The 27,473-nt window shown below is 40.4% G+C and overlaps 1 protein-coding gene across 1 annotated transcript; it reads left to right on the forward strand.

The window, feature by feature from the left end:
* Window positions 1-5,331: 5,331 nt before the first annotated feature.
* MOSPD1 (motile sperm domain containing 1) lies at window positions 5,332-26,914 on the forward strand. The gene is made up of 6 exons (XM_060001774.1): window positions 5,332-5,440; window positions 16,621-16,875; window positions 16,987-17,062; window positions 18,541-18,758; window positions 23,102-23,263; window positions 25,347-26,914. Exons 2-6 carry the CDS (start codon window positions 16,722-16,724, stop codon window positions 25,376-25,378), a joined length of 642 nt encoding a protein of 213 aa, XP_059857757.1. The 5' UTR covers window positions 5,332-5,440; window positions 16,621-16,721; the 3' UTR covers window positions 25,379-26,914.
* The last annotated feature ends 559 nt before the right edge of the window (window positions 26,915-27,473 follow it).

Raw genomic sequence — 27,473 nt, forward strand, 5'->3', positions numbered from 1 at the left:
AGAATAAAACAAAATCATTTGTACACAGTATTGACATCTAGTAGGTAATTCAATAAATGGTCTTGACTAATCAGTAATTTAGTAACTTTTATTTTTATAATGTGGGTTGTGTGGGGTGGAGGGGAGGAGAAATACAGAACAGTTTTTCTGTGGTTGATTCTATAAGTTTGGGTGGGGAATCAGGACAGGAGAAAAATCTATTTCCTGGACCTTGAACAAAGATTTCTGGCCAGGCCTGCCGCAGACTCATTTTAGTCCCGCCACCTTATTGTACAAATGGGTGAGTTTTGAGGCCCAGGCTGAAGAAAGGATTGGCCTGAGTTCATACAGCTAGTTAGTGGGACAATGAAGTCAGAACCTACTTTTGCAAAAAGTACTCTAGGCAGTTAAAATTCTCTTTCTACCCTGCTACCAAATGCCTGCAGCTGTGATTTTTATTGCTTAATTTTTTCCAAAATGAGCTATGGCAAGAACAGGAGAGGAGCTCTGGGCAAAGGTTTCCAAAATGGAATAGCAATGCAATATAGCTGAACATGGCTGAACAATCTAGGGTGAACGGTATGGCCTTTAATGCCTTTGTGTGCCTGGATTTGCCACGTGTCTGGATGGTCAGCAGATGAGAATGCAGCCGAAACCTTGTTGGTATTCAATCCTGTTTTAGCCACACCTTCCAGTCCCAGCGCTTGCCTCAAGGTATTGGGAGAACTAGGCCATATTCTCCACTCTTTTCAAAAGGCCCTTCTCAAACTCAGCTCAGGTCAAAAGGAGCACACGTACATCAAGGCTATGAGCAATAGGCTCTCCCTGAATCCTAGTCTCAAGACTACCAGGGCCAGTGCCTAGCAGCCTGCATCTCTCCTGAAGTAGCTAACATAGGCGCTACCAAAATGGAGACCATTTGGTCTTCAACAAACATTTGCTGACCCATGACCCTGTGCACGTCTCCAGGCTAGGACATGAGGATACGGAGTTGAACTGTGGCTCCCCTCGGTGAGCTCCCAGTCAAGCAGGTGAAGCAGACGTTAAACAATTTCATAGGTCGGCACAACAGAAGCACGGACAATACATCAGGCACAGTGCCACACCCCAGGGGGTGCGAAGGTGTTTAAGACCCAGTCCAGCTCTCACCACCGGAGAGACAAACAGGAAAACAGTGACAATACCATGTTTAACTGCTGGGAAAGAGGTCTGCTTGGGAAGATGGGGGAACTCTGAAGAGAGCGGTCTAAAGGGAGTTTTGGTCACAGAGCACTGAGAAAGTCCTGGAAAATCACCAACTGGATGGAGACAGTAACGGCTCCTGTTTTTGGCTTCCACTGGGAAATCAGCTTAGCTGCCAGCCACAGAGCCTCAAGCCAGTTTCTGGGCTCCTGGAGCAAAAGGACAAGGAAACCCAGGGGAAGGTTTTGCTTTACTAGTTGTGGGCACAGTTGTGACGCAGACTGAAGTTTTTCTGCCCTTCTGAACCTCCTCTCAGGATCTGTTCCAGTTTTGATTTCTCCTTATCTGAGAGGCCTTTCCCAGAAAGAATCCTAAATGAATTCATTCTGATCTGTGAATAACTGGTAAGAGCAGTGTCTCCCAGGTTTCTCTGAGGATTACAATCACCTGGTGTCGTTCCTAATTATACTGTTGATCTTGTTTTTCTCCTGGTGTGATATTGTGATTTATAATAAGAAATATATATTTGGTTTTCCTCCCCGTTTCTGGCACAGAGCTCCTAAAACTCTTGAAATATCCAAAGTGATGAGAGCAAGAAAGGTGTCTGGATATTCATAACAAACCCCTTTCAACCACATCTGAGTTTATGTTAATGCAGTGACTACTGGAAAACCCCTAAGGATGGGGACCTCCAGAGGGGAGAGGGGCGGGAGGTTGAATCAGTCACCAGTGGCCAATAATTTAGTCAATCATGCCTATGTAATGAAGCCTCTGTAAAAACCCAAAAGGACAGGGTTTGGAGGGCCCTCAGGTTGGTGAACCAGAATGCTTCCGTGTGCCACCATGCCGGGCCCCAAACTCCACAAGGACAGAAGCTCTTTTGTTCAAGACCTCGCCCTATGTATCTCCTCATCTGGCCATTGGTTCATATTCTTTAATATCCTTTGTAATAAATCAGTAATCTAGTGAGGAAACTGGTGTCCTGAGTTCTGTGAGCTGCTCTAGCAAATTGATTGAACCCAAAGGAGGGGGTCACGGGGACCCCTGATTTACAGCCAATTGGTCAGAAGTACAGGTGATAACCTGGACTTGTGATTGATATCTGAAGTGGAGGGCAGTCTTGTGGGACTGAGCCCTTAACCTGTGGGATATGACACTATCTCCAGGTAGATAGTGTCAGAGTGGAGTTGAATTGTGGGTAGACAGTGCCAGAGTGGAGTTGAATTATAGGACACCCAGCCTGTGTCAGACAGTTGGTCAGTGGTGTAGAAAAGCCCACACTTTAGAATTGTTGGAGCAGAATCTTACCTGGAAATTTTTATTCAATAAGTCTGGGTAGGTTCTGGAAATCTGTTTTTTTTTTTTTTAGATACAAATAATATATGAAAGCAGGGACTATTTACTCTCTGAAAATGGGCAACTCTCCTTAAAATTCTCTGCTCGTTTTCTACACCTTCATGAAGTTGCAGGCTTTGTAAAATGAACAGGCTAATGCAGCTGGGCTCACAAATCAGACATACATGTGCTGAAGCTCCAGCGAGGTCTGAACTAGAAGAAAAGATACTTCCTGAAGCGCATAGCAAAGGGGATTAGAAAATTGTCCAAGCTCTGAATATCAGAATAGTTCTGAATTCGTGGCTTTCTTTTGTGGACATCATGGAAATCTGTTTCTAACAAGGGCTCTGTGAACAAAGAAGAACAAAGAGCGTTGCTCACCACCCAGTTCTACAAGGGTTAAGTTGTAACCCACTGCATTTGCTGATGGACAGTGTACTCTGAGTGGAATTCAGGATGAAAAACAGGAGGAGGCACTCTGTGCTTTGGACAAGCAGGCCCCATGGGTAGTTAGATGCATATCTCAGGAAGAATTTCAATGACCCCAGATTCTTGCATCTTCTAATACATAGGAACGCACAGTTAAAATCATTGACTTGAGGTATCTGTTCTTTGTGAATAGCAATAATCTTTTACCAAGAATGTATGCTTGACTGTGCATACTTCCTAGCTGGAAGTGGATAAACTGGCTTCTCCCCTACCTCTTTGGAGCAGTTTCCTCAGAGCTAGCTGAATGGCTGCCTCCTGGGCTATAGTCCTCAGCAAGACCCCAAATAAAACTTAAACTCACAACTCTTATATTGTGTGTCTTTCTTTAAGTCAACAGTTACAGGTAATTCTTCAGGCAAATTTGGGAAACCATGATTTAAAGCATTATCCCCAGGGATTCACAATAAAGGCTTTGATTTCTAATGTGGAATCTCAAGCACACATACCTAAGTGTTAGAGTGTAAAGGTTTTAAAAACGTAATAATAAAACAGACCTTACACTGGAAAAGCATCCTACAGTTACATTTTCACATATACTATAAATATTACTACATCAGAACCTCCTAACATTAGCCCAGTAAACTGGGTAGGACAAGGATTCTTGTCCCCATTTTATGGATGAGGAAACTGCGCCAGAGTGTATCTTGTAATGTAATTGGAGAGCAAACAATATGCATTAAATGGTGCGGGAACAACACAAAGCAAGACGCCTACTTTTGTAAAAGGATACCTTATAACACAGTTTACAAGGTCTGAAGGGATGTGGATGGAGCCCAAGGGCAGCCTGAAGCAAATAGAAGTCTGAAGCTTCCCAAAAGCAGGAGATACAACTGCATTTGGAAACTCAGTTATTTTCTATGGCACCGTGAAATCTTTCTACACTGGATTGTCATGTGAACTATACCAGCAATATCTTCCACAACCACATATCGTACCACAAACCAGTCTGACTTGCAAGGGAAGTACAAGCTTTGGTCCTTTTGCAATGCTCTGCTGACTAACCACTTTGTGTTTCATGTGGCTGGGTCAAGATGGAGATGTCCTAGTGAAGGGAAGGTGGTGATTATATGAGGTTTTGCCTAGCATTCTTTCTGGGCCTACTTAGGGCTTCAGATGCAGTGAAGTTGAAGGATTTCATTCATTTCATCCAATTGTATGTCTCTTCTGAATCAGGCATTCTGCTGCCAGCTATGGGTGGGTTTTGAGAAATTCTTAGCCTAGGCAGGAGAGAAAGGAAGACATATACATGACTAGTGATTACCTAAGTCAGGAAGAATTGCAAAGCAGAAAAAGTAACATTCTGTGATGGTGGTGCAGGAGTTAATGGTTCTCATGGACGATCCTGGAGGGTTTACCGGAGGTAGTGACATTTCTACTGGGCCTTGAAAGACAGAAGGGCATTATAAACTGTGGGAATCTGTGAGCAAAGGCATCCGAAGCCTGAGCCCATGGGAGATCTACTGGCAGCCCATTGCTCAGGTGGGACAACTGGGGGAAATTCTTTGGGCCTTATACTTGTGGGGAGGGGACCTGGAGTGGCTGTACCTTACTCTCCTTAATGGACATGATTAAAATTCAATTCTGAAAATTCTCTTTAATGATACTCAAGGGGCCTATGAGCATTACTGACAGTGTGGCCTCCTCTCAAGGGGGAGTATTTTGGGCAGCCAGCGCTGGTTGAATTGTCCCAGGCCCCACTGTCTTCCATGGATGGCCAGTTGATGGGCTCAGGTGTTGGGTTATCAGAAAAGGGTTGCAGAGGACCTCATATAAAATGCTAAGGGGTTGTAGATACTGCTGAGACAGTGAAAGGTTTTAAGCAGAAGAGTAACTTGTCACGTATACATCTTAAATCTCTCTGATTGCTGTCTGGGAGATGGTTTAGACAAAGACAAGAGTGGAAGGAGAGAGTCCAATCGGGAGGCTACTGCAAGAGTCCAAGCAAAAAATCATGGGGCCTAAACAGAGCCTGTAGCACTGAGGATGGCGTGGAGAAAGAGGGGGTTAATAAGACATCTCAGAGGCAGAATCAACTAGCCACTGTCCTCATTCTGCGTGTGTGTGTGTGTGTGTGTGTGTGTGTGTAGGGGAATAGGACGAGGGAGGAGTCAAGGGTCACTGCCTAACAAATGCAATGAGAGATGGCCTTCTGTAAGAGTCGCCTTTCTCTTCAAGGGGCGGCAGGAAGGGAGAGGAGGGGCAGGTCAGAGACAGCAGGGAGAAATCCAGAGGCCAGGTGGCAGTAAGGAAGCCCCGCCCCCGGATCCGGCCCCGCCTCCGACTCCACCTCTTCTCCCTCTTCCCACCCACCCCGCAACCGCAGCTCATCCTCCAGGGCGGAGAGAGGTGGCATTTGAGTCCTCCGGTATCCCAGCAGGCAGTGCAGCCTAGAGATGCTGACAAAGGACTGGAGGGAGCAGTCGCAGCTGCTTTCCGAGGAACCGGTGTTGCCGAGGTGAGAGTCCCCCACCGTCCCGTCACCCACTTCCTCCGACTTCGGGAAGACGTGGAAGTTGCGTTGCCAAGAGACCCCGCGGAAAGAATGAGCTGTACCTAAACCCCGAGCTTGGCTCTGTGACTGACAGCCGGGCTCCGTGGCGCCGGGACGCGGGTGGGAGGTGGGGGGAAGGCAGATGGAGTCCTTTCTGCCCCATCTCTGACTGTCAGTTGCCCCGCCGCCCGCGGATCTCCGCCCCCGGATGGGGCTGGCGCGTGTGTGTTTCGCTTTTGCCCGGGCGGAGGCAGCTGGCTCTGGATCCTCCCGGTGCCTGCCCGACAGAGTTCGGTTGCCCCGGGGATGCGACTCCAGGGACAACTCTTTGGCGGATGTTTCGAGGAGGGCTGGGGGAGGGAGGTCGACATCCGTGTTCGGGATGACACTGTCCTCGTCCTTCCTCCAGTCCAGCCGGTCCCCGCGGCGAGCAATTGGAAGGAAATCGGCGGGGCTGGAGCGAGGCGTCCCGGGATGGCTGGAGGGCAATGAAAGCGGGGTGGAAAGGCTGGGAGTGAGAGCAAACGCCTTCTTGAAATGATTGGCGGGGGATGTAAGGGGTACGTGGCCTGTGTCTTCCCCCTTCCTGGACCTCCGCACGGATCCTGATGGTTGCACCAGCTGCTGGGCTGTAAACAGGCTCACATGACCGGTTTCACATGGAGCCGGCCGGTGTGGGGACGAGGGCTGGAAAGGCTGGGCCCCAGCCTGGTGGAGCTGAAGTCCTAGGATGGATCGTTTGATACTCCCTCCTCAGCCTTCCAGCCCTTCGTCAGTGCTCTGTGGTGTCCCCTCTGGGTAAAGTAACTGACATCTGTCCTCTCCGGATTGAAGTAGCATTTCTGCCCCAGTAGACTCAAAAAGACCTCACTTCGGGGAGCGAGAGGGAAAATGTTAAGTGAAAAAGGTCCCGGATTTTTTTTTTACCTTTGAGGGAACTAAGAGAAGGACGGAAACCTGAAACATTGGGTCCTTTGGATCTTGCCTAAAAAGCAGTCCTGTACTTTTGGAATGCATTGTGTTCTTAATGTGAATTCCAGACAAAAAGGGGAAAATCTACTTCTTCAGGCAGGGCGCACATGGGATTTAATATATTCTTGATGGTGAAAATCTTGTCCACTTGTTTCCTCTAAGTGCTGGGAAGTCTCTGCCGAGAAAATATCATATACAGGATATTAAATAGGGAGTGGACACCAACTTTTAGATTACACGTATATTTGGTTATAAAGCAGTGGGAAGTTTGGAAAACAGGAAACGGGGCCAAATGTGCCTTTCAAGTTGTTCACGTCTACATATCCAAACAGGATTCGAGATTAAACTAGATTCTGAAGCATTTCTAGAACTCTCAAAATAAGAGGTTTACTCAAATACCAGGATATTTGAAAATTTGGAATTCCCTTTATTTGGATTTCCTTTATTTATAGAATATAATTAAATGTAATGGACAATATTCAGTACCGAGTTACCATGTTATAGGCAAAGATAGAAAATAGAACAACTAGTTTATAACATAATGCATGTTTCTCCCCTTAAATTGTTCATGCACATTTTCTTCCTAAATTTTTTATTTTCAATTTTTTTTCTCATGGACCTTTTACATATAAGTCCAATTTCTGAAAAGCAGAAAACAAGAAACTGCAAGAAAAGCTTCCCAGTCCTCTAATAGCCCAATGAAGTAATTTGTTATTCTTTTTCTGATTTTAAAAAGTTTAAGACGGAAAATAATTTAAAATCTTGTCTGAAACTTAGATTATTAGTGTTCTGAATCTTGTTTTGCCACCTTGTAGCATTCTGGAGAATCTTGCCCTACAATAAATAGATTAAGTGATTTACTCTTTGAGGCCCTCCATTTCCTCATGTGTAATATGAAAGTTTTGTTTTAATCTCCAGAGCCCCTAATAGCTCTCAGATTCCATAAAGTGGTGCAGTTTTTGATTGGGCACTATTCTTGGATAAAATAAGCTGGTCAAATAAGGCAAGATGTTGGTATCAACTAAAAGGAACATGCAGCAAGTAACAAGAAGTACCCAGAATCCTAATAGAAATAGGAACTGCATTCTGCAAAATTCTTATTAGGTAAATTAACCGTATAGGTTGACCTGTACCTGTCTCTCCTCTATCAGGGAATTGAAGATTGCCTCCGCTAAACATTATAAATAACAGTTCCATCTGACTTTCTTGATCTTCAGGGCATAGTACAAAGTCTGATTCTTTCACTCATTCCAACTTCTTCCTGAATTAAGTGGGCTATGTGATCAATGATGAAATTTGAATAAAAAGACAGCTCTAGCCGGGTCTCACCTTGACAGTACCTTGATTAGATCACCAGAACCAGTATCTGGTTTTCAGCTTTTCAGGGTTCAAAATTAAATTTTGCCAGCACATCTAGAAACTATTAGTCAGTCTCAGGGATTGATCCATACTAACCAAACTCACAAGAGATTTCTATGTAATATGAATACCAGTTTATTAATAAAGGGAGACGTAGAACTGCCAAGCAGACCAGAGATTCACGTACAAGCCAGGGCACCCTTTGGTCTTGACACTGTGGGAACACATAGAAATTGCTCTTGACCTCCCCTTTTTTCTAGGGTCTGTGTGGACCACTTCTTAAAACACTTAGTAGCTGATATAGTTGACAAAATTATAGCTTGCTTTTATATAAAAACCATTTCGGTTATACATTTGTATGGATATACCCTAGTCACCTGATTGAACTTGAGCCACCTGAAAAACATCTCTGAAATCTGTTTCCTCTCCATTCCTCCTGCCTTAGTGTAGGCCCTCATCTCTCCATGCCACATTCATTCAATATTTATTTATTTTTTACTGTAACTACTTTGGGGTCAGGCCCTTTGCTTGACTAGTCAATGGCAACCAGTTTCCTACGTCAGATCATATCCAGTCAATTCCCTGCTTCAAATCCTTCCGAGGTTTCCCTTGGCCTGCAGCAGTGCTTCTCAAAGCATAGAGTGCATCAGAATCATTTGCAGGGCTTATTAAAACACAGATGGCTGGGCCCCAACCGCAGAATTTCTGATTCAGTAGGTCTGGGGGGAACCCAAGAATCTGCATTTCTAGCAAGTTTCCAGGTGAAGCTGCTGCTGCTAGTCTGGTACGACATTTTGAGAAACACTCTCAAACTTGGCTTACAAGATTTTCACCATCTGCCTCCAGCTTACCTTTCCAGCCTTCTCTCTTGCCGCTCCCCCATACGTGCTATTTTTTAACCATAAGCAATGCCAAAGCTCATTTTAAGAGTCCCTTTCATGCCTCCACACATACTCTTCCTTGGAATTCACCCCCGTCTCCCTCCACTCCTACTGCAAACCCCTATTTAAGGCAGACTGTCACTTTCTTTATGCTCCCAGAGCGCTTTGTATCTATCAGCATTTTAACATTTGTCACATCTTATCCTAATTACTATGTATATCCGTTTTTCCTGCTAGACTCATTTTGGAGGGCTGAGACCATGATTTCATCTTTTCTCCATATTCTTTAGCACAGTGCCTGGTATATAATAAGTGCTCAGTAAATGTTTGTTGAAATAATTTGTGATTCTATAACTTCTGAGAGTGCTCTATGTAGCAACATATGTATTTCATATAATGAGTTAATATAGATTTTGAGAATTGCACATACATCATGAAATAACTGAAGACATTGGGATAGTATACAACAAGGGTTGGAAAGAACTAGTTTGAAAGAAATGTTTTAAAAAAGGCATTATTGGAGAGCATCCTTATTTCTTTTATTTCTTTATTTCTTTATTTATTGGTCACGCTGTGTGGCATGCGGGATCTTAGTTCCCCAACCAGGTATTAAACCCATGTCCCCTGCTGTAGAAGCTCAGAGCCCTAACCACTGGACTGCCAGGGATGCCCCATCCTTATTTCTTTTAAACCTTAAAAGGTACACTACTTAAGTTTTACATCTTAAATATGTAATAGCCTAGCACTACATATCATTTGTAGCAGTCAATCTCATTAGTAAGATATCAAATTATACAAAACCCCCTCGAAATTGTATAAAAACAAAATTGCCTAATATTGAGCAGTGAACCATTTAAAAATATAGCGTGAACATTAGAACATCGCTTGTGAAAGAGCCGATTTTAGGAACAGACCAGCCATTAAAAAGCCTAATAGACGATACTGGAAACTCAGAGATGAGGAGAGCTGACTTTATGAAATGGGAAGGAAAGAGAGGTTTTAATACCAGTGAGAGTAAAGCAAAAGAACATATTGCTCTTCACTGTTTACTATCCAGTTGGCCATTGCCAAGGACTGCACCAAGTATGGAGGAAAGAGATAGCCCCTGTGCCCAGATAAAAGGGAGCTGGGCCTGAAGGTGGAGCTGGGAGCCCTAATCAGTAAACACAAGAGCCAGGCACAGGTAGTAAGTAGCTGGTGCACTGTAGCCAAGCAGATGGGTCCCTAGTGTCAGCGAGAGGCTGTACTTCAAATCATCCTTAACTGTTTCAAACTTTGAACTACTTCGGTACAAGAATCCCCAAGGATCACTTATTTCATTTTTCTTGCAGGCTCCTCTCCCCCAGATAAGGGTGGGGCGGGGGTGGGGGGCAAATGACTATATGGTTTGCAAGGGGTTTCTATGCTCTTTAAGTCCAGGTTTTGAATCTTTGGGGATAAAAGATCTCGAAACTCCCCTGTTTATCTCAGAGCCTTATCTTTCCCTTCCTCTGGTCCATCCAAAGTGACGAAGACAGAGAAAATAATCACACTTGGGGTATTGGTCTCTCTGGACTGATGGTGGAAAGTGTGGGTGAGGATTTCAGTGTGTTGAGGCTTTTTTTTTTGGTGGGAGAGTAGTTTGCAGACTGGTCACAAGGTGGTGTGCACACATAAGGTTTTCGCTCAGATTTCATTCATGTTTGCATTTCCGTGCTTTGGGATCAGAGGAAGAGGATGAGGCAGTCTCCTGTACCACCAGCTCGCAGCGGTTCTGTCTCCCTGTAAAGTCAGGGGTATGTCAGAGCCTCAGATTTCTAAACCCTGCTGGCCCAGTTGGGCACGGGGAGGCAGTGGAGATGAAGAGAGGGAAATGGGAGGGAGGGAGGAGGGGAGAGGCAGCTGGGAGTGTCGATGCTCTCCGTTCTCTTACTGCAGCCCATGGCAAGCAGCCACCATAGAGTTACTGTTCCTCTAATTGGGATGGCTTGCCTGTCTTTTGTGGATGAAGCGTGTTCAGCTATGGGGAAGGGGAATGTTTCTTGATGCAGGAGATATTTATTAGTGGATACCTGCAGGTTAACTGCTAAGTTCAGTATCTTCCAAGTACCTAACGCTGAGCTTGAGTCTTTGGATGCAAAAAAACAAAACAAACAAAACAAAACAAACAAAAACCCCACAGAAAAACAATACGGCATTATGACTGAAATCTGGGGAGTCACAATTAGTCCACACAAAACAAATGTCAATGTATTCACTCTATCCAGTAAGTACATTAAAAAATAATGTAATAAAATTAGTGAAATGCTTGTAGATCAGAGCAGTAGCAGAAGGCCATAAAGAGGGGACATTTGTACTAGGCTTTGAAGAATATGTAAAATTTCGGTGTCCAGAGAGGAAGAATAAAATAAACCTTGGTTATTATCGCCCTAATGAATAGTTACTGACAGCCATAGCTCTGCTTTCACAATCAGGAAAAGAAAGTGTGTGCAACTTAGTAAGTGAAATTGTCTCTCAGTTTTTTTTCTTGATAAAACTGAAAAGGAAACACATGCATCAAGACTTGAATTTTGGATCATCCTTTGAGAACTCTTCTTTTCTGGAAAAGCAGGGGAATTTCCTAGAGATGAGGGCATGTGTTGCCATCAGCATTAGGGAAGCAGGGTTTTTGAACTGAGACGCAGAGGAGATGATTATTGTATAGGGAAGTGCGACTCTGGAGACAGAGTTCTGCCACCAATATCCTGTGCAACCTTGGGTAAGACCCTTAACCATCCTGGGCCTGTTTTCCTTGTTGGTAAAATAAGAAGGGTTAGGAGCTGACATCCTTTGACTCTGTGTGTGCTTGACTTTTGGAAAGCAACCTTATTAACTGATTCACAGTGAGGTTTTACCGGCTTAGTGTATAATCTCTCCCCAGAATTTTTGCACTCTATCATTTTGCAATATTGACTAGAGCAAAGAGAAAGTGTTAGTCTCCGGAAAACCATCAATTAAAGGCAGGTATCATGCTCCATCATGTTTGTTGGCAGAGTCTGTAATATTGCACTGGTGACCTAGTGCTAATTTCTCCCTAATCTCCTCTGGTTGGAGTTTGGGAGGCAATTTATATCGTAGCCAAGATAAGTGAGAAATGGGAACACAAATTCGAAAAGAGATAGTAAACTGCTCAAAAATGATTCAGCACTTTTAAGATGGTGACTAGGGGACAGACAGCCTATTCACAATTCATGGGAAAATATCCAACTCATAAAGAGAAAGCTTCAAAATTCAAAAATAAGAATTTCTACTAAGCCATCATTTAAAGCTAGTAAAATTTCTACTCTGACCTATGCCAACTAACTTCCTGAGGTTAGAAGCAAGAGTTTAGCACTTGTTCTGTGTGTTTAATTTTGATTCCCCAGCCAGATTTATAAACCATCTCATACTCCTTTGTAAGAAAGTGTTACATTTTCCTAAGTTTTCAAGTCATCTTAAATAAATCTTGGTTCTTCTCATTGTAATGAGTTTCTGTTGCATATAAAATTATTTTAAATAATTAAAAATAATTCTATTTAACACATAGTTTAAGGTTTTCAATGTTATTAAAAGATCATAAATGGAAAATGCAATCAACAGATTTTTCACACATTGTTTCTAAATTCCTTCTTATGTTTCAAAACTGGCACCTTTTTGGAACTTCCCTGGCGGTCCAGTGGTTAACACTCTGTGCTTCCACTGCAAGGGGCATGGGTTCGACCCCTGGTCAGGGAACTAAGATCCTGCATGCCATGTGGCACAGCCAAAAAAATAAAATAAAAATAAAAGTTAAAAAAAACCCTGAGACCCTTTTCAAATTAGCCTCTAGTAGAGTTGTTGTTTGAGTCAACTTTTTTTTTTTTTTTTTAGTTTTGAATTAGGTCTTCATGGGGTTCAGAACTCAAAAGATTTAAAAGGGTATCAGGAGAAAACTCCCCTCTCACCCCTGTCCCCAGCCATTCAGTTTGTCTTTCCAGGGGCAGCCCTGGCTGTCCTTCCAAAGATATTTTACCCATACCCAAGAAAATAGGTTTACATAGTCTTTTATCTTCCTTTTCTACACAAATGGTAGCATACCCTACTCTCTGCATCGCACCTTGCTTTTCTCACTTAATACTGCATTTGAAGATCAGTCCATATCCACACCACACAAAGAGCTTCCTCTTTCTTCTTGACAGAGAGCTAGTATCCCAACGAATGGCTATATCATACTTTACTTAATGAATCCCCTATTAATGGCCAGTTGGGCCGTTTCCAATCTTTTGCTATTGACAACAACTAGCTCTTACTGCATGCCACGCTTCATTCTATGTGCCTCACGTAAATTATTTTGTTAATCCTCAGTGCTGCAAAAAAAAAAAAAAAAGCCCTGTCACATATATGATTTCACACAAGGGGAATATTTATGCCTGAGAAATTCCTAGAAGTAGAATGTCTAGATCTGAGGGTTAGGTGCATTCAATTTTGGCAGGTATAGTGGTTGTACCAACTTATATTTATATCCCCGCCAGCAATGTAAGAACATGCCTGATTGCTCCCACCATGTACTATCAAATTTTTGATTTTTGCCAATCTGACAGGTAAAAACATGTATTTCAAGTATAGCTTTAGTTTGTATTTCTCTTGTGAGTGAGCTTACACATCCTTTTGTAAGTTTAAAAACGATTTGTATGTCCTTTTCTATAAAATATTATAGTGTTTGCTCATTTTTATATTGAGTTGTCTTTTTTTAATGATTTGGAGGTCCTCTATATATAGTAGGGCAGTTAGACATTGCCTATGATATGATTGAACATGTTTTTTTGGCTTTACTTATAAAACTTTTTGCCATGCAGAACTTTAAAAGTTTTTATATAGGTGAATTTACTAATAGTTTTTGGTTCCTGGTTGTTAGAAAGCCTAAGATTATTAAAAAGATTTTCCATGATTTCTAGTGCTTTTATGCTTTTGTTTTTTTTATACATTTAAAGCTTTGATCCATTTGGAATTTACCATAATAAAATTCTGGAATTTTATAAGGAGTGAGGGATAAACTCAATTGTGTTTCTAGATGGATACCTGGTTTTATCAACATTTATTGACTGAACTATCTTCCATGAATTAGAGATGCCACCTTTTTAAAAAAAATCTTTTTAAAATTTATATTTGGCTGCGTTGGGTCTTCGTTGCTGCGCACGAGCTTTCTCTAGTTGTGGCGAGCGGGGGCTACTCGTCGGTGCAGTGCGTGGGCTTCTCATTGCAGTGGTTTCTCTCGTTGCGGAGCACGGGCTCTAGGTGCGCGGGCTTCAGTAGTTGCGGCACGTGGGCTCAGTAGTTGTGGCTCACGGGGTCTAGAGCGCAGGCTCAGTAGTTGTGGAGCACGGGCTTAGCTGCTCCGCGGCGTGTGGGATCTTCCCGGACCAGGGATCAAACCCGTGTCCCCTGTATTGGCAGGCGGATTTTTAACCACTGTGCCACCAGGGAAGCCTGAGATGTCACCTTTTATCATAAGCTAAATTCTCACTCTAACTGAGTTTTAGAATAAGATGTTGAATATTATTTAGTGATGCCAAATTTGGATGTTCTATTCCTGGCAGCCAAGCTTACTAAGAAAGTAATTGTAGAGCTTATCATTTTCTATTGAAAAAAATAACATGCCAAACTTCTGAGAGGACATTATCCAAATAGAAATATGTATGGCTCTTAGGAAAGAGAAGAAATTCATGGCAAATAAAAACTCAGAATTAAAATGATTTAACCATATGCTTTTTAGAATAACCTTAGTTTTATTTTATTGAAATGGCCAGTTAGTTTGGTATAGTGGAAAGAATACTGGACTAGGAGAGGCCTGTTGGCATTTTTTTATCTACCTTGGTCTCTTCCTAATTTAGTAATGACAACAAATACTTAGAACAGCGCCTTGCCTATAACAAATGCTAAAGGCTTTACATAGATCAGTTCATTCAGTATATGTAATTAATAAAGAATTTGTAATCTGTTGTGAATTAAACAAATATAAAATATTATTACTAATAAATATGTCTATAGGTGCTTTCAGCTTAGTCATAAAAACCTAAAAAACAAAAAACAACCTAACACTGTTATGGGCTACATGCATGCTATAAAGTATACAAAGAGAAAGTGGAACCTGGGGCAGCCTGTGGATGATGAGCTTACCAAGGTTCTCCCTTACCTTCACATTCCTGTGTCTTCCCTTATGCTGATCCCCAGGTCTCAATGCCCTCCCTACCTACTTCCCCCAACACAGAAGCTCGTATCCTTCTTTTCTTTAAGGGCCACCCCAAATGTTGTCTCCTGGCCTCTCTTCCAGGTAGAATTATTCATGCAGTCTTCTAATTCCCTAGCGCTTTATATACAATGGTATGCCTTATAATAAAGGTAGCTTAAATATTTATTTTGTCTCCTCAATTATACTTGAGTTTCTGGAGGGCAGAGTTTCTGGAGGGCAGAGTTTCTGGAGGGCAGGGCCTGTGCATTATTCATTTTTGTATCTCTGTGCAGCTCTTGACATAGTTCCTGGCCTATAATGTTCAGCTGAGAGAAAAGAATAAAAATTTGCATACATGATTATACAGTATCCTATTTGATAAAAGTGGGCAAGGCCTCAATCAGAATCTGAGCCCCGATAGCTGGTAAAAACCAAACGATGGGGCTTCCCTGGTGGCGCAGTGATTGAGAGTCCACCTGCCGAGGCAGGGGACACGGGTTCATGCCCCGGTCCGGGAAGATCCCACATGCCGCGGAGCGGCTGGGCCCATGAGCCATGGCCGCTGAGCCTGCGCGTCCGGAGCCTGTGCTCTGCAACGGGGGAGGCCACAGCAGTGAGAGGCCCGCGAACCGCAAAGAAAACAAAACAAACAAACAAACAAAAAAAACCCAAACAATGGTACAGCAGAAACTAACACAACATTGCAAAGCAGTCATAACACAATAATAATAATAAAAAACAACCAAACTATGTAATCATTCTTTATATTTCTCTCTGAGTGTATGAGAACCTGAGTGCAAAGTATTAAATGGATTTTGGCCTACTGTATTTTATAGGTGTGATCTACAGGGTGAAAATCAGACATTTTCTGTGACTGTATGTTTTAGCTTTCTCATTTTATTTTAAAAAGCCACACTTAGGGCGCTAGCTAAATAAGAATGTTGTTGATCAAAATTAGATTAGGAGACAAATACAGAAACATTACTTATCACACAGGCTACAACTCTCTGGAACATATTCAACAACCCCAGAAGGAATCCAAAAAGGTCTCTGAAGTTGGAAGAAAATAGCTCTCATGAAGTCTGTGTACTTGATGTAGGAGGGGAGGCACCGTGCCACTTGCATGCCGAGGCCTGCTTACTGACTTTGAATTTTCATGGAAAACTCCAAGGACTGCTTAGCAAGTTTGGATATGCGTCTTCTTTTCAAGACATTTTTCCTTGTCTTGGGTTTTGGTAGAAAAAACGATTAAGAGAACTCTTCCACCCATGCTGCCAGAAGGCACTAACTAAAGCATTGTTGAAATAAATGTTAAAAAAGTGAGTCTCGTGTTTTTCCTTTGTAAATCATGGAAGCTTGCTTTGTTTTATTTTTTTTTTTCATCTTTAAGAATTCTGATTGGCTCACATAAAATCAGTTGTGACAAAACGTTTTTTTTTAATCTGAGGTTTTAAATGAGTGACATCCTTTTGATCTCACCTTTTTGAGGGTGATTAATTTTAAGTAGGAAGCCTTCTTTATCATAGGTTGATATCCTGAATGTGAAAGGAGCAAGTGTAAGTTTCTTTGCATAGTTTGGTAGAAGCTGTATAAGTAAGCCAAGCGGAAGAGTCAAAAGGCATGTTTAAATGATTTGGGGACTGTTATAATGCATGCTAACCATGCTAGTCAGAGCTGGCTCATGATTACAGGTATCACTCAGTTTGCTTTTTCTCTTCTCTTTCCAGATTGCCAAAATGCTTTGGAGTTTTTAACTGATTTTAAGAAAAGCCCCAAATAGATTTGAGACTGTAAAAACTGAAGCCGCAGCAAGGGGGATTCAGTGCCAATGCATCAACAAAAAAGGCAGCCAGAGTTAGTGGAAGGAAATCTTCCTGTCTTTGTGTTTCCCACAGAGCTGCTATTTTATGCAGATGACCAGTCAACACATAAGCAAGTGTTGACGCTGTATAATCCCTATGAGTTTGCCTTAAAGTTCAAAGGTGAGTCTCCTAGGTGTATTTTCTGGATTTTAACTACTCCCTACTAATTTTTGACTTGTAGAAACTAATTTTTTAAAAAACACTAATGGCCATTGTGACTTTTTCTTTCAGTTTTGTGTACTACTCCAAATAAGTATGTTGTCGCTGACGCTGCAGGTGCAGTAAAGCCTCAGTGTTGTGTGGATATGTAAGTCACAACCACTTCCTGGTAACATGTTTTCAGTGTGTTAATATTTATGTGTTTAACTTGGAAAAGATCTTTTCTTGAAGCTGCTCCCACGTAGGCCTTCATTATATTTTGAATTTTTGCTGAGAGTTTGTCCCGCAACATACTTTTTAAGAAGTTTCTAAGAAAGTCTAAACAGGTTGGCCAAATAATAATTCATTATGTTGGAGCTGATGTGTGTGTTAATATTTCCACGAACACTTCCTCGTTGTGCTTTTATTCATAGCAGGGAGATTTATGGAGGCAAAGTTCTAACTTATTCCTTTAAATTTCTCTAGCTATAAGAGGGAATTTAGCCCTCTTTGGAACATCTTGCTGTTATAGTGTCATTTGTGGAACTAATAATACTATGCTCTCAGAACAATGGTCATATAAATTCATCTGAAATAATTCAGCTAATAAAACTGAAAGTTAGTCTATACAAACAGGAAGCGAGTGTATAACTACTCATCTGTAAGAGGTTATCTGAGCTCTTCCAGATAACTTCATCTTAGAGTGTCAGATAAATGATTGTTTGTTCAAGCTGTTCATATTTAATTTTCACTTCAGAACTAGTGGTGACCAGATGGATCCAATGACCAGCCCTTAATTTAAGCTACCAAGTAAACTGTATTTGTTTAAATCTTCCGTTGAGAATGAGAAGCAGAAGTCTTTTCTCTTGCATACATTTTCATCATCTCAGAGCCATAAAATGATGTATCTTTGAGGACGTGTTTTTGCACATTTCTTTTGATTTTCGTTCAGTACGTAATAAGCACGGACTATTGCAAAGAAATATAGTCTCTTGCCTAATCAATGTTTTATCTTTGACTCAGTTGTTCTGTGTTCTCTATTAAGAATGAAGTAAAATAAATGGCACTGCAGATAACTTGCATAGAATTTATAGTACTTTATATACTCTTTTCAGAGAAATACAGAAATGCATTGTAAGCCTTCTGTTGCATTGGTCTTACTGTGTTACCTACTTATTCAATTGCTTATTTTTGCCTTTGTGCATGGACTTCAATTTTAAGTGTAGGGAGAGGTTCGTTATTTTGTTACTTGAACAATAAATAAGTGGCAATAGGAATTTATGAGACTTTTGTGGGGAAGAAACAATTTCACATATCCTGTTTAGTGAATATTGCTGTACACAGATAGCCAGGAAAAGAATGTCATTGCTAAAAGGAATTTTCTTTACCTATCATTCTTTTCTTTACCTATCATTCTTTTACTTTTCTTTACTTATTATTCTGAAGATGACTCTTATTCATCAAATATTTCAGAATTACCCATTTCTTTTTGGGTTATACTGTGTTTTTTTTTAAAGTACCACTAGCAAATTTCTGTATTTGAGTATTTGGTTATAGTCAGTTAATATGTATGAAATTTCTTGCTGAATTCTGCTTGACAGGCCCCCAGAAACCTAAACAGCATTTGTTCTTTTTTAATGTTTCCAGTGTGATTCGTCATAGAGATGTTCGATCCTGTCACTATGGTGTAATAGACAAATTCCGTCTCCAAGTTTCTGAGCAAAGCCAGAGGAAGGCTTTAGGAAGGAAAGAGGTCGTGGCTACTCTTCTCCCGTCGGCAAAAGAACAACAAAAGGAAGAAGAGGAAAAAAGAATAAAGGAACATTTAACTGAAAGTTTATTTTTTGAGCAGTCGTTTCAACCAGGTAGTCTGGATTGTTTTTAAAGCCCTTTTGAGGTCTTACACATTTCTTACTTTAAGAGAATCAGGGAGCAAAGAATAATTACTAGAACAATAACCTGCCGCTCTAAACCTAGTCGACTACTTCAAAAGTGAATGAAGAGATCAGGTACCTAGAATCGAACAAGAGGCCTAGAGCTGGCCTTTCAGCGGAGAGAAGAGCTCCCGCTAGATGAGGTTATAAGGAGAGGGCAGTCGTTGCCAGAGCCTTTTCAATCTATAAAACCTGAGACTGCAGGCCCTGTGCTTTATAATGCTAGCACAATTTGGCAATTCTATACTTTTGTTTCTGTGACTTTCCTATATCCTTTCTCATTTAATTAATTCGAAGAAGGAGAGAGATTGTGTTTGGCAATAGGCCAAGTTTGGTGCACTGTTCATATTATTTTGAAAAAAAAATCTCATTAAAGTTGAAGTTAATTAAACTAAGTAGATTATAATATCCCCTGTGGGCTATTAATTGAATCCCTCTCCATTCCTCATTTCCTTCCAGCTTAGATATTCAGGAGTGTTATGATATATTCTTTCAACATCGACACGATCCTCATAGTCAACTCTTGGACGTCATTCCGCCTCCCTCTGAACTTCTCATTATCTCCCTCCAACCCTATTATAAGGGGAGGAAGATAAAATTTTCCATAGAAAAGCATGGAAACTTTTTGACCGTGATATATGAATGTGATAACAGCTGTCCTTGAAATTGCAACATTATATATGAGGGATTAAAAACCATCTAGTTGTCATTACATTAATTCATAGATCCCTATCAGTTTGTTCATCTTAGAACGTTTATCTCGACAAGACAGGGAGTAATGCCCCTTTGATTTACTGGAGCCAAGTGTCTTCTCATTCCGTGCAAGGAGTGCCCAGATTCTCTGGTGATACCAAGACTAGGAACTAGGTAGTAACTAGTATATTGTTTTCTTCTCAGCAACTATTATTAACCGACAGGACCAGTTTTTCATGTTTCGAAGCTGAAAGAGAATCTCTGTCAAATGTCACTTTGATGTCCAATCAAACTTTATAAGTGAAGTTGACTTATAAATAGATATGAAATGCAAGATTCCTCTTTTAAAATGCCTCCTGTAGAACAAGAAAGGCCATTTGAGCATTTGGTTTTGGGTGTTAATTTTATAATTTAAAGTAAAGTGGTCGTTACAGATCATTTTGGTATTTAACAGACTGATTTAATGCCGAAGAATAATAAGGGTTAAAAGTTTACTGTTTCATATATATATATATATATATATATATATATTCTTTTATTTTTAAATTGTTAGAATTCAAGCGAAAATCATCCTAAAATACAAATGTGTATTAATTGAGCATTTTATTATTTTATTTTTATAACGAACCTTTGTATCTGAAGTACATTAGAGAATTCTTCTAATGGTAAAATTGGAGTAGGTAGATGAATAGAATAGGTGATATTGGCATAGCACATGGTGGTCTCTGTTTTGGGGAAAAAAAAAACCACCACACACCTCTCTAAGCCATCCTGGTCAGGAAGCTCAAGGAAAGCAGACACCTTATTTGTCTTGTTCATCAAGTTCATCACTTGTTCAGCACAGTGCCTGGCATACAGTAGTTACACAGGAAATATGTGCGCGGGCCTCACTAGGAAGGCTGGACTTCTCAGCTGGTAGGGGCAGCTGGGTTGGTTTTCTTTGTCTTACAAGGTTTCCACGGCTGCTGCTGTCTAGAGCAAGGGTGGCAGCACACAGTAGAGCTCCCCGCTCCCCGCAGGTACCACAAGATTGTGAGGGTCTCTCTGTGAGTTTAGCTGGAAAAATCGTTGGCGGCTGTATCGTGAAAGATTTAGATTTTAAAATGTGGTGAAAGGCAGTACAAATGAGAAATTTCTTCTCAAGTTATGTATTATATAAAGAGACATATAGTAGTAACAAATTTAAAAAAGTAACCAGCACCTATAATCCCACACACTTGACAGATCTGCTTACATGTGTTCCATGTTACTTTCTAGACCTCGTCTATGTGCATAAATACAATTATATATATATTCTTTTTTTAACAGAAAAAAATATATATGTATATATTCTTTTTTTTCATTTAACAGAAATTGAAGAGAAACCCACAAAGCATACTTTCAGAAAATACCAAAGCCCAGGTCATTAAAAAGTTATTTTAAAAAGATTCAGCTGAATCTTAGAGGGTTCGTCTTAATTACATTGTTAATGAACTGCTGTGTCTATGCCAGGTTTGAGCCAGTGCTCTCTGGCTTAAGAAAACTACGTTCTTTATTATGGTTTATAATAATAAAGAATTGAAAATGACCTAAAAGTCATTTAGGGGATTGATTAAATTACAAATATTCATAAGATGGAATGTCAGGCAGACATTTACAAGGATTTGATAGAATGGTAGATAGTTATATATGGACATAGAAAGAGGTTCAAATATATATTCCAAGTGAGAGAAAAAAAGTTATAGAACAGTATGTATAGTATGGTCTCATTTAAGTAAAAAAATCATTTTACATGTTTATATGGGCATTTATAAAATCTGAAAGGATCTATACCAAGCTGTTAACAGTGTTATCTCTAGGAGGATGGGATTACAGAGGAACCTTTATGTTTTCTATATCTCTAAAATTTTTACAACCCTGTAGTATCAGAAAAACTTTCCACTTTGAAAAATGTCAAGCATTTATGTGAATGTTTTTGGAATTTCTCTAAATAGTAAAAATTCCTTGAAATAATCTTTACTGTGGGTTTGCATTGAACAGTGTAGTCGTGATAAATATTTTCCTTGAAAACTTACCTTTGCAACAAATATAAATATAAAGTACTACATTCGTTAGCAAAAGATAGACTTGTTTTTGGGCATTTATGCTATTGTTTCATCTCAAGCAATAATCACTATAAAAATTGAATTTGTTTTCACCTATCTGTCTTTGGTGAGGCTCAATTAAACTTCACACAACCGCTATGGTATTAATAATTTAGAAAAGCTGCATCTAATAATAAAATGAACAGCATTATTTCATTAATAAAACACAAAGATTGTGTTGCTGTTGGCTATTCCTTTTAATGAAAGGAAGGGTAGTGGGAAAAGCCGTAAGACAGAAAATGCTGGTGGGTTTCTTAAAAATATGGGTATGAATATTGTACACATACAACCAGAACTGTAGAATAGCAGGCCAATAATAAATATTTTTAAATTTTATTTTATTGCGGTAAGAATACAACAAGATATCTGCTCTTTTAACAAATGTTCGTGTACAATATAATATTGGTAACTATAGGCACAATGCCGTACAGCTGATCTCTAGAACTTATTCATCTTGTATAATTGAGATTTTTATGCCCATTGATTAGCAACCCAGCCCTTGGCAACCACCATTCTGCTCTCTGATTCTATGACTTTGACTATTTTAGATTCCTCATATAAACGGAATCATGCAGTATTTGTCCTTCTGTGATGGATTTATTTCATTTAGAATAATATTTGCCTGACATTGTTTCTGCTGCTTTCTTACTTCTATGCTATAAATGGGGGTAGAGTGGAGGGCAAGAATTTTCATAGGCAGCTTTAATGACATTAAAGTAGAACGTTTTGCCGCCTTAACACCTTCAAAAATGATAGCAGGATGCTGCAGGTATTAGGACCAAACCTGTCTCGAGACCTACCAAAGATACTCCCAGAAGGTAGTGGAGCTCTACTGCAGTGGGCTCCAAAATGGAGTACACACAAGCAGTGCATTGGGGGTATGGGAAGAAAATGCCAGAACTTCAGTTTCTATCTATTTTTAGCCCATTCTCTGCACAGATAATACATGCTTGAACACTTTCTACGAATTCCGGTGGGGTAGTGGGGAAAGGATGATGACCACTGTTCTCTTCAGTAGGAACTCACTACCTCACATTCCATCCTGTAATGGGCTTCCAGATAAGTCCAACAGATCAGGCCCCACGAAATGGGAATGATGGGGAAAGAATCAGAGAAGTTAGGCAAAACCAGAATCCTGGTGAGTGGTGGCCAGTCCGTGTGAATGAACTTTTGTCTTAAGTTGTTTTTAGAAGCAAGCTCAGGGGGCTTCCCTGGTGGCGCAGAGGTTGAGAGTTCGCCTGCCAATGCAGGGGACACGGGTTCGTGCCCGGGTCTGGGAAGATCCCACATGCCGCGGAGCGGCTGGGCCCCTGAGCCATGGCCGCTGAGCCTGCGTGTCCGGAGCCTGTGCTCCGCAACGGGCGAGGCCACAACAGTGAGAGGCCCGTGTACCGCAAAATAAATAAATAAATAAATAAATAAATAGAAGCGAGCTTAGGGATTTTTATCTTTTTACAGAAAACAGAACTGTCTCCTCAGGACCTAGTTTACTAACTGTCTTCCTGGGAGTGGTGTGTATTGCAGCTCTGATGCTTCCCACGCTGGGTGATGTGGAATCGCTGGTGCCTCTCTACCTCCACTTAAGTGTCAATCAAAAATTAGTGGCTGCTTATATCTTAGGTAAGTGTTTTAAAGGTGCATTGGGGCATATGTGTTGGCAATTTATTTTCTTGAAAAGAATAATACATTGTTCTTTTATTTATTCCATTCTTTCTTCAAAAAATCTCTTCTGGACTAAACTGTGTCCTAAATACCTGCAAAATACATTTGTAAAAACATGAGAATTATGGAAACACTCACATTAAACTTCAGTAAGCCAAGGATTCCTAACCTGAATCAAGGCCCAGAATCTCTAAATGGCTTGCCTGAGGTGTACTGATTACAGTTGATTCTCTTTTTAAAAAAGTTATTTAAAATTTTAATACAGTTTTTAAAGGTTACTTTCCATTTACAGTTATTACAAAATATTGGCTCTATTCCCTGTGTTGTACGATACATCCTTGAGCCTATCTTACACCCAATAGTTTGTACTTCCCATTGCCCCACCCCTATTCTGTCCCTCCCTGTGTAGGCAGTTTTTATGGCCTGGAGGTGGTAGTGGCGGTCTTTATGTGTGTGTAGGATGATGGTGGTGGCTTGATTTTTTTTTTTAAGAAAAACAGATTGCTTCAAAAGCACGTTGAGATAAAGTGCATTTTAAGATTTAATTGTTGGCTCACATTTAGTTCTTTTCAGCTTGTTTATCTAGTACCTAATACTGTATTTTTCAGTTATTTTCCTTTTGCTGATTTACAGTGGTATAAAACATGTATAAAATGTAAAATGCATACATTCCATGATACAGCATTTTTACTTCTAGGAATTGATCCTAGGGAAACATACAAAGCGCATACAGTGATAAAGATGAACAGGGAAGCCTTGTTTAATGTTGTGACCCTTTCTCTTTAAACCAGTTCCCTTGTTTCCTGTTGAATCATTCTTTCAGTCATCCTGGCTTGAAACCTTATAGTTAATTAGTTCAAATGAACAAACATTCATTCAGTACCTACCATGTGTCAAGGATTAGGGTTCTGGTGATGAATGACTCTCCTCATCGTCTCCTCTCACCTCTTCTGAGGTGCCAACTCTTTTCAGTATTCTCTCTCAGAATTCCTTGGTGTGCTCCCTTTTATAAAATTTCCAAATTGTCTTCTAAGTTGTCTCCGACTTCTGTCTGTGTCCCTCCTATTCCTATTCCTCCCCTTTACCCCCATTGTCTCCCCCCGCAAATCATCCATCACATTACTGTCAGGTTGATTTCCATCCTGTGTTGATTTCACCACCACCACTCCCTACTCAACCACCTTCAGTGATTCCCCATAATCCGTAGAATGAAGTATAACTCCATAGTTCGGCACTGAAGACTCCACACTCTGAGTCCTCTCTGAGTTACTCTTGTCTAGCTGCTTCCCTATGTAACTTCTTGATTAGAGTGCGTTAGATTATTTATTGATCCCCACAAAGCTCATCTGTAGCCCCGGTCCTACCTCCATGCCCTTGCTCTTGCCATTCGCTCACCTGAAGTGCCTGCCCATCATAGTGTTCTATATCTTTCCTGTCCATCTTTTAGGCTTACGTCAGCTTGACCTTTTGGGGCATCTTCTCTGACTGCTCCAGTCCTATGTGATTATTTTCCTTCTCTGTACTTTGTCACTCACTTTTTAAAAACCTCTCATTTAGGACTGAGGATATTCTTATATTATTAAATTTTTTTATGGTTTTATGTATGGAGTCTCTTCAAAAGAAACAGGCTAAGCAGAAATACTATGCTTCTGTCTCTTTGTGGCCCTAGGGCCCTGGGATACAAACAGGCTTGCATTGTTTTTGTTGATGAAATTAGCAGGCTTTACTGACACTTTAAAATGCCATGTCTGCTATTATTATAGTTGTCTGACTGGATAAAACGAGAGATATATTTAATGGTTAAAAAATTAGCTACGGCTAATTTAGTGATTGCATTAAATCTATCCAATGACTGCCTATTGCTGTAAATTGGATTTCTTCTGTATAGTATCAGCTAAATTCAAGTTGATTTTGAGTTCTTGGTAGAGTGCCTGCCTATGTGCTGTGTTTTATTTGCTCACTGAGGTGCAAACAATTATTTATTGAATGGAAGGTTTTGTAAAATGCATGTCCTTAACTGTTCTCCAATTTTTTCTTTCAGGTCTTATCACAATGGCTATACTTAGAACATGAGCAAGGAATTCACTTGACTTCTGAAGTAGATTTATCTTGAAAATATGAATGTGGACTGCCTTTTATCTTTATTTCACCCCATTAACATGCTACAAACTATTGATTGATTTACAATCATTGCAAATGTATAATATATATTTTAAATTCCTCTATAATTTTATTCCAAGGACTCCAGCACATTATGTTACAGACAGCAAGGAAGCTTCTGAGTGACACTTAGGAAATTTTTTGAAGAAATTCTTTTTATATCTAAGCCGACCGTGCAAAAGACTTTAATTAAGACATTTGTTATTTTCTCATCTTTTTTCTAATTCACTTTGATTGTTGAGGTCATGTATCCTTCAAAGTTAAAGGCCTAAAAGAGCAAACTGACCAGCCTGAAAATGAAATTATATTTATTTCCTAGCCACGAACATCAATGTTACTATATAAATTATGCCTTGTCCTCTATCATTATATACAGGCGCCATGGTGTTTCTAAAAATAAGAGTTTTACAGTTAATGTGTAGAAGGTAAAAAAATGAAAAAGCATAAAGTACTGAGGGATCATGTTTATCTTAGGGTCTCACAGAAGACAGGACATATTTAATTCATCTGGTGAACTACAGGATAGGTTGTGGTCCAGCCACCAAGAAGCAGGGTGACCATTCTGTTTGGTCTAAGAATTCTGAAGGAAGGTAGGCATAATGCTTTATGCTAATAGGAGGAAAAATCACTTTATCTTTTCTCCCCAGCCCTTTGCCTGACTGTAAGCTACTGGCCCAGATGGGGACTACCAATGCCAGGTGTTTTATGTGGAGATGATTTTTCACCTTTAAACTCTAAGCCAAGTACAAAAACTCCTGAATATCTGTGTCTATTTTTTATCAGTCACTGAGACATTTTTTAAGTTTGTATTTATTATTAAAACAACTTTACCAAAAAAAGTCCCCAAAGCACAACTATGTACATTTCTTTATAGCCTCTTCTGATCTCTAACATATATATGCAGTTTTAACTGTTATTGTTATAGTATCTGATCTTTTGACTTAGGATTTTTATCTGAGAGCACAATGCATTGAGTCTCTTGAAAATCATCTTCCAGATCTTTTTACAGAATGAACTTATGCACTGCTACTGTAGTATTCTTAAGGAATATATGTAAACACGAGATGTATGCCTGAGGTTGGGTTTTGCAGGAAACAGTACTTTGCTTCTAAAGTAAAAGCTTTTACGTATACTCTTTCATAGAAAATCCTCATTGTTTAACCATTTGGGGAGCATAAATCATTAAATGAATCATGCCTGTATGTTGTGTAATGACTAAAAAGCACATAAATGTAATCTATTTTGAACTTTGTAAAAAAAATCCCTTGTGTTTGAAGGTTATCCTTCTTTCTCTGTCCATCTCAAGTCGCGTGTGTGTGTGCACGCGCGTGTGTGTGCGTGCGCGCGCGTGTGTGCGTGTGTGCGTGTGCAGGTGCACGCACATGTGTGTGTGCATGTGATAACACATTGTAAAGAACAGAAATTACTTTAAAAAAATAAAAGAAAATGGAGACCTAAGTTTCACAACGATTGACACATTTTGTTTCGGTATATCTCTGAGGAACTCAAAGTCTCCTATTTCCCAAAGCTGTCTCCTATTCCTGTGAGTTAAATAAGCAAAAATAAGAAGTGAAATATGTGAGCTAAAATGTCTTAAGTTTTTAAATTTACCAAAGGAGTTAATTTGTTTTTACAGTTTTTGAATAGGTAACAGTTACGTGCTTCAAAAATCAAAAACTGTAAAAAGGTATACAGTGAAAAATCTCTCCTCACCATCCCTGTTCACCCCGTTCCCTGTCCACACAGCTCCTTACAAGTGACCACTTTTTTTTTTTTTTTTTTTTTTTTTGCGGTACGCGGGCCTCTCACTGTTGTGGCCTCTCCCGTTGTGGAGCACAGGCTCCGGACGCGCAGGCTCAGCAGCCATGGCTCACGGGCCCAGCCGCTGCACGGCATGTGGGATCTTCCCGGACCGGGGCACGAACCCGTGTCCCCTGCATCGGCAGGCGGACTCTCAACCACTGCGCCACCAGGGAAGCCCACAAGTGACCACTTTTATGAGTTTATA

The sequence above is a fragment of the Delphinus delphis genome, chromosome X, assembly GCF_949987515.2.
Source record: "Delphinus delphis chromosome X, mDelDel1.2, whole genome shotgun sequence".
NCBI lineage: Eukaryota > Metazoa > Chordata > Mammalia > Artiodactyla > Delphinidae > Delphinus > Delphinus delphis.

Excerpts from the sequence above, each read along its gene's own strand:
- MOSPD1 (XM_060001774.1), top strand. The coding sequence starts at position 16,722 with ATGCATCAACAAAAAAGGCAGCCAGAGTTAGTGGAAGGAAATCTTCCT. Across the intron at positions 18,759-23,101 it reads TGAGCAGTCGTTTCAACCAG|AAAACAGAACTGTCTCCTCA; the intron begins GTAGTCTGGATT and ends ATCTTTTTACAG. Across the intron at positions 23,264-25,346 it reads AGTGGCTGCTTATATCTTAG|GTCTTATCACAATGGCTATA; the intron begins GTAAGTGTTTTA and ends TTTTTCTTTCAG.